This window comes from Melopsittacus undulatus, chromosome 5, assembly GCF_012275295.1.
Source record: "Melopsittacus undulatus isolate bMelUnd1 chromosome 5, bMelUnd1.mat.Z, whole genome shotgun sequence".
NCBI lineage: Eukaryota > Metazoa > Chordata > Aves > Psittaciformes > Psittaculidae > Melopsittacus > Melopsittacus undulatus.
This window is the reverse complement of record NC_047531.1, coordinates 35,095,473-35,103,001: the sequence shown is the minus strand read 5'-3', so window position 1 is coordinate 35,103,001 and position 7,529 is coordinate 35,095,473. Positions and strand designations below refer to the sequence as shown.

The window sequence follows — 7,529 nt, the reverse complement described above, 5'->3', positions numbered from 1 at the left end:
CCGCGTGGAAGCCCCGCCTCTCCCCGCCTCCAGCCAATCACGAGGCGGCCCCGCCTCCTGCCAGCCTCTCAGAAGGCGCGGCGGCAGAGGAAGAACCGGCTTCTTAAAGAGGCTCCGGCGGCGGTTGCTTGGCAACAGCGGGCAGCGGTGGTCGTTGGCGCTGTGAGGGGACCGAGCCGCCATCGCGCTTCAGCGGTCGCTCCACGCCGCCGGACCCGGGCATAGCCCTCGTTCTGCGGTTCTTACCCCCAGGTGGGTCGGCTCCAGGCTTGGGCAGCCGGGTTGTGGGGTGGGCGTGTGGCCACAGTGGTGAGTCGGGCTTAGACACCTGGCTGAGCACCCCAGCAAGTGCAAGGACCTCTCATGTAAAGTCTGTTGAAATCATTGGAAACCTCTTATGGGCTCTTACAGGATCTCGGATAGGTGTTGTGTGTGATGAGTTCTGTTAAATGGTTGGAGAAGCATGGCCATCTCCTAGCAGATGGCATCTGCTCTGGGATGCCTGGGGCCTCTGCCTGGGCACAGGGATGGAGCTGATGATTTCTTGTTTGCAGGCTCAACCCCTAACTGAGCATGTGTTACAGACAGGGCTGGTCACACAGGCTGCTGCAAATGAGGTGTTGCCTTCACCAGCAAGAGCATACAGGACTCCCATAAAACAAGACATAAGACAAGTCCGTTCCCCCTCTTCAGCTGCTACCCATAAAAGTTCACCAGTGCAGGTACACACACACCACTCAAGGTTCTCATGCAAGTGCATATCTGTGGATCCTCTGAGCACCAGCACAGCCCCTCTGTCTGCCCAGCACCCCTGCACAGATCCTAGGGCCCCCACCCTGGTTCCTGGGTTCCCCGCTTGCCTGTTAGACCCGTTGATGATCACAACTGGTGCACTCACACATTCCTCATGTACTCCATGTTCAAGTCCCTCTGGGTGGACCAGCATGGCTCTCCTGCCACTTGATACCCTGGCCTGGACCTGAGGTTGCCCCTCCTCGCCAGCTAGTCCAGCTTAAAGTTTGCTAGCAAATATGGATATGCACTCCATGTGTACCTAGATTGGAGAAGATACAGACACTCTTCCTCCCCAACACAAGCTGTGATCCACCGTCATGCTCCTGTTGCTGGCATAGAGCCCCTTGTTCAGCCAGCACTCCTCCAACAGCAGACTTGTTTAGGACACATAAGCTCCTGCTGCAGTAGCTGGAGTTGAAAACCCCTGCTCTCTCCAGCAGCTGACATCTCAAGATGTACCCGGGAGCTGGCACCAGTTTTTCACTTACACAGGTCACACCAGTAGCTGGTATTTAGTCCTTGCAGCACATACATGCTCGTGGGACATAGAGCAAAATTACTCAGAGAGATAATTAAGCAAATATTTAATATGAAGATATAAGAAGGTAGGACACACTGTAACAATCAGGTGCAGCCAGGCTAGTGTACTGACTGTGCCTTTTTTGTACTCCTTCCTGTTTATTGCCATCTTTGCTCCTCCCTGCCGATACAAGGAGGCACAAAAGCACAAAATGTAATCAGTTCTAAGTAATGATAAGTTTGATGGTTTTGTAATGGAAAATAACCGTGGTGCCTGAAGGTAGTTAACTTAGTTTCAGGTCCTCAGAACCTTAGTACAAAAGGTATGAGAAAAGCAGAATGGAAGAACAGGACCTGGGGGTGGGGAGTATCTGGGACTAGCTGATAAGTAGAAGGACAGGATGATTGCTATGTCTGTAATGTTAATTAAGCTGGGAAAAGTAAACGATCCTTAAAGACCACCACCACATTTTTGTATGAATGCTGGAAACTTTATGGAAACGATGTAATATTCCCAGTAACCATATAAGGATGGCCTGTATAGCAATGCGGGGACACACGTTAGGAGGAGCTATCCCCCGTGTCTCCCGGCGCCGCAATAAAGAATACCTGCTTGTCAGCTTGAAACTCTGTTGGCGAGTTTGTTCATGGAGTTTTCTTCGAATCACTGCTGCTCTCCCCCTGCTCATCCTTCCCTTGTTTATACTGCTCTTATCTATTCCTGCACCCCTCTGAGTCTGGGCTTCCACAGATTTATAGTCTTACCAATTCGAAAGTCCAGGCTGATCTTCCTGTGAGCAATGCTTGTAGTTTCTTGACGACCCATCGGTTAGTGTGAGTTGTGAGCTTTGAGGTTTTTTGATGGTCTCTATGTTTGTTTTTTCAGGTGTGTGTCTCTGTATATTTTGGTTTGAGTTTTCCCTTTCCCCCTTGGTTTTCCAACTGATAAGGTCCCTGATCAGATAACCTTGCTGGAATAAACACTCTTACGCTCCCACATGCCCTCATCAGTTACTGTGACTGACCTGGTTTGATATTCATCACCACCCCCCTCATTTGCTGCTCAGGTTAGTGTCTCCATATGTTCCTGTTTTATGGCTTCCGCCCTTTCTTAATATCCCTTGTTGCACTGAAAAAAGTCCTTTACCAGAAATTCTTATAGGAGCAGACACTTTCCTCCCACGTACCCTTACAACCTGTGTAAGCATTAAGGAAACTGCCATCTGCCAGCCAGGCTAATTAGGATTCCATGGAAATTATGCTGCAATTAGCATTAAAAAGATATTTTCCCAAAGCTAAAACAGAGGTATATGAAATCTTAGTATTTCCTTAAGGCAAACATTGTTGTCTTAGCAAAGTCCACTTCAACAATTCCCTTTCAGTGGGTAGTGTTAGTATCACCCTGAATGTTTTCTTACCACTCTCTGGCATTTTTTCATTTGCCTGTATATGGCTGCTGCCTTGTCACTTCCCTGAATTGCAGGGAAGGCTGTCTGGAATACAGCTTTGTTCCTTGTACAATGAAACCAGTTCTATGCCTGGAACTTAAGACACACTACCATAGACAAGGAACTGCAGTTTTAATGAGCTTAAATGGCAGACTAAAAATATCAGGATGGCACTTTTGTATTTGAAGTCACACTTTAAATGTATGATCTTATATATATATATATATATATATATATATATATGTACACATATATTGAACAGGAATGCCTGTGGACAGACCATCTGAATTCATGGTGACCCAGGAAGGGCCACACATAGCTGGCTGTCTTGAAGAAGCACACTCTTTACAAGAATTCAGTACATCCCATAAAGAAGTACTTAACACTTATGTTACCATAAGACACTTAAATTCATTGTAACTTAGCATGTATTAAGGACTAATTGTTCTTGCTAATAATATTGACTGGCTAAAGTCCCAGATTGCCATCACTTCTTATCAAACATCAAAGAGCACATACACAACATAAAAAAAATCTGTAATGGATACAAAAGAGCCCTTTGCAGCAGGAGGCAAAGAAAATTATGTTGAGATAGATATCTCAAAGTTCATACTATGGATTTAGCACAAGGATATCTGTTCATCATGTTGATTCATATGTGACACCTCAGAAATGAGGGGTAAATTTTTTCTTTTTCTTTTTTATAGTAAATGGTTGCCTTCAATTACAAAGTGCTGCAGAGCCTGGTAAAAGAATGTTTGGAATACTGAGCTGCACTGAAGTTGTTTAGTATTGCCAGAAAAGTGCCCTTGTGCATTTTTTATTGATCTTTAATAAAGTGTATGCAGTAAGAGATGAAAGGCCCTTTCTTTGTGTGCTAATGGTTCTCATACAGTTAGAAGACAGAGATGCAGGCACCTGCTATTTCCACAGTATGATTGCAATCATTCATGATAGAATTTTCCCAATGATTTGTATGCTATGGTGAGATTTTTTATTCTCTTTTTCTGCCTTTTTAACAGACTAAGGGCATTTTTGTGTTTGACGAGATAGCAGATTCAACTTCTTGAGCTTTCAGTTGATATAGGAACTTGCTAAGTAAGAAAAGTATACTGTGTGTGCAGGATTTGGAGGCAGCACCCTACCCCCAGGGAGTGAGACTCTGTTTATCCTCTCACTACAAAACCCATAAGCACATCCCTGGTGAGCTGCCACTGACCTTTCAATGTTTTCTTTTTATTTTTTTTATTATTTTATTCCTTTTTATTGGTTTGGGGTGGGTTTTCTTTGGTTTTTTTTTGTTTTTTGTTTTTGTTTTTTACCATTTGACTTTCATCTTGTCCCAGTTCGGCTCTGTTGAGGTTTAGCAGTTGATGAACCTACATACTATTTCTCAGCAGATTGAACAAGTGGGTTTTGCATGAAGAGGGAGTCAGTGCCGATTTCATTGGCAAGGGTAGAACAGGATGAATTTGGGGAGGTTCTTTGCCTTTCCTCCTTGTCCTGTTTATTTAGTAAGACTTCTGTGTTATTTCTGCTGTGGCCATGTGACTGGCACTGCATTTATCCTTTCCCCTCCTCTCCCACCCTGAGTGTTTCCTATTCTTCAGTAACAGTCAGCTCTTCATTGTGTAGCTCCCACTTTGATGTACCTTCATTTTGAAGCAAGAAAAACCTGAAAAGCTGCCTGCCCCAAAGGGATAGCAACTGTGAAGCTGTGAATAATAATAATAAAAATATACTGTATTTTATATATTTTTAATTGATTAATATGCACAAATACATTTTAGATACATGAAGTCGAGGTGTATATAGCATTTAGATGAGTTGGATTTGTTGGAGATCAAGTAGTGCATTTAATTTGATCCCAACTACTCACAATGTGTTTTAACCTCAGACTTTGAGAGGAAGATAATGTTGTCCTGTCTGTAATTCCTTTACTTAAAATTTTTGCTCTATCCACTCCTGTATGTCCCCAACAAAATCATCTGCTTCCATCTTCTCTATTTAATTTGTAAAAATCCGATTTCAGGAAAATGTCTGAAGTCCCTGGAGTCATGGCTAATGCTGACATTGAACCAAAATCTATACATCGTGCTGAGAAATGGTCGGGTGATGTAGAGAACTTATACAGATTCCAGCAAGCTGGATACAGAGATGAGATTGAGTATAAACAAGTGAAACAAGTAGATATGGTAAGATTTAGAACTTTGCAAGGGTTATTTCTTTAAACTTCTGTCTTACTTAAATGACTAAATAAAGATGGAGGTGCTGCTTCTTTCATTTAGGATTCCATTCATTCCTTTCATTCCTATAATTTCTGATGCATTTTTTTCTTCAAGGTTTGACTTGGATTCTTGAGCTATTATTTACTGTGTAGAATAACTTATGTCACAGAAGTGAAACAGAAATATTGCATGGCCTGTGCTTTTGTTCCCCTTCTCTTATGCATTTGGAAGCATTATCAATGTCTCCAAACAGATGTAGCTGCTATCTAAATGAATAATTCAGTTTTGAGAAAATAGTGTATCAAAGTGAGTTCTCTGTGAAGTTTCCCCATTACTCTGCCAGTGGAACCGCTAGGAAGCTCACTTGCTATCCAGGGTGTCAGTCCTGTGCCGTTGTTACCCACTGCACTTTTACAGTTGAATTGTGTGGTGGCATAATCAGACTTTGTGAACACTCAAAACTTGCCTGCTATTGAAACCATCCACAAAAGAAATATTTGATGCCAACTGTAGTAAAGGGAGCTGTGACACAAGCTTTTACCAAGGGAGAACATCGGTGCTCTCCTCACTACATTTGGTGACAATTCTCCCTAGCACTTCAAATGAGCTAATGGATAATGGCTACTATAGATACTCAGTGGCTCCTTGAGATTTAAAATAGCAACCAAGAGCTTAATATGGCAAACAACATATTTTCTTTATTGGAGGTCTGGAATGTATCTTCCAAAGCAGCATATTTAGTATGAAAATCCACTTTTAGGAGACCTTAAAGTCACTAACAAATTACTCCTTATCCAGTTAACTGAAAACACGGCAAAAAATTGACCTTCATAATAAGATGCAGCTCATTATTTGGTTGTGGCTGGGATACCACTGTAAAGGCTGTAGTGTAAATTCCCTTAACTGTGCAAAAGGAAATCCTGTAATTAGTGTGGTAGTATCAGTCTGTTTGAAGTTTATGGCAGGTCATAACCATAGACAGTTAAACCCTGATGAAAGTTTAAGAACACCACTTAACCCAGTGTAAAATGAACATGCATTCTGTTCAAAATTGCCGGGATCTGGTAGTGCTTGTAGTTCAACTTATGCATCTTGAAATGTCTTTGTTTACTCCACATTATGTTTCCATAATGCAGGTGTTACTAATGGTGCAATTATAATATAGATGGAATTAATATTAAGGCTGTTACATTTAGGTGGATAATCCAAATAGCATGGCTGTATGCCTAAATAAGGTAAGTGGTGAAACTACCACTTCTGGCACTCTACAATTAGAGAATGCTCTAGTGTAACATCCTCTCATCAACTCTGCCTGGAAGAGAAATAAGATCCTCATTACCTGATTTTTAAGGTTCAGTTGGTCCAGAAGTAGTCATAGGTGTTCAAGCTGCAGACAACTACTCAGCTGTTGAATGAACAAGCCTGTTGAATGCTCAAGCCTTAAAGTTTCACACTGTGGAACACTGAAGAGCACCAGGATGGTTCTGGTTTCCTGCAGGACTGATCCTTCTGTCTCTGAGACTATGATACATATCACTCATTTTATTTGCATAAAACTGCTAAGGAGAAGCTCATTTTTCATGGTCAGAAGGATCCCAAAGGAACCCTTAAGAGTGTTCAGTCTTCCAGAAGTGGTATCTTTCAGCCTCTCGGATTACTGAATAACTGAATAGTACCAATATTTTATTCCTAAAGGAGGTATTTTAAAAGCTTTGACTAGTCCACTTATTTAAGTTACTCTTATCAAATATTCTTAGATCCTTATTTCTAGGCTTTTCTGAGCATATAATTCTTGATCATATAATTGTTAATCATATAATTCTAATCTATAATTCTATAATTCATACCAGAAAACTAGTTTTGACATCTGTTCTTCATCGTCTTTTTAAAGTTAAGCAAATGAATAGCAAAGCAGTGGTTAGATGAAAATGGAATTATACCCTATATCCCTTGCAATATAATGCACAAACATTTAATGTGAGCACGTTCTGGTGAATATGTACCCTTTTCATTCTATTCTTAGGTAGAGTATTGGCCAGAAACTGGATTTGTTAAGAAACTTCAGAGAAGGGACAATACATTCTATTACTACAACAAGCAAAGAGAATGTGAAGACAAAGAAGTCAACAAAGTGAAAGTTTATGTGTATTAGTTTTGGGTTTGTTCTGATTGGCTTGTATTTTTTGGGACAAATCTGCTTGTTAGATTTGGAAAGTAAATGAGATTAAACAATCTGATTTATCTGAAGTGTTGGTGTCATTCTTAGATAGAAGAAGGAATACTGGAAATGCAGGGAAGCCTGGAACTATAGACATAGGATCTTTTTTTTTTTCCTGCTATAACCAAGTCTTCTTATCCTTCTTTTTTTTCTAGTTGCAAATATTTTGATATAAAGGTAAAAAGCTGTTTACAGCTTACCTTTCTTTTAAAGGAAGACTTTAAAATCTTGAAACAAATGTAAAAGATTATTCTGGGCTTCCCTCATTTCACCTGACTGCATTTCAGTGATTCTGCAATACTGCTATTATGCTTAAAAACA

The 7,529-nt window shown here is 41.0% G+C and overlaps 1 protein-coding gene across 4 annotated transcripts; it reads left to right on the top strand.

Annotated features, from left to right (window-relative positions):
• Positions 1-101: 101 nt before the first annotated feature.
• MEIG1 (meiosis/spermiogenesis associated 1) lies at positions 102-7,207 on the top strand. Of its 4 annotated transcripts, XM_031043955.1 has the most exons (5): positions 102-252; positions 585-722; positions 2,201-2,381; positions 4,795-4,957; positions 7,014-7,207. In XM_031043955.1, the coding sequence occupies exons 4-5, from the start codon at positions 4,799-4,801 to the stop codon at positions 7,140-7,142; spliced, it is 288 nt and encodes a 95-aa protein (XP_030899815.1). In that variant the 5' UTR covers positions 102-252; positions 585-722; positions 2,201-2,381; positions 4,795-4,798; the 3' UTR covers positions 7,143-7,207. The 4 variants fall into 4 exon arrangements, with proteins under 4 accessions (XP_030899815.1, XP_030899816.1, XP_030899814.1 ...); XM_031043956.1 differs by lacking the exon at positions 585-722; XM_031043954.2 differs by lacking the exons at positions 585-722; positions 2,201-2,381 and having other exon boundaries at positions 7,014-7,204.
• Positions 7,208-7,529: the final 322 nt, after the last annotated feature.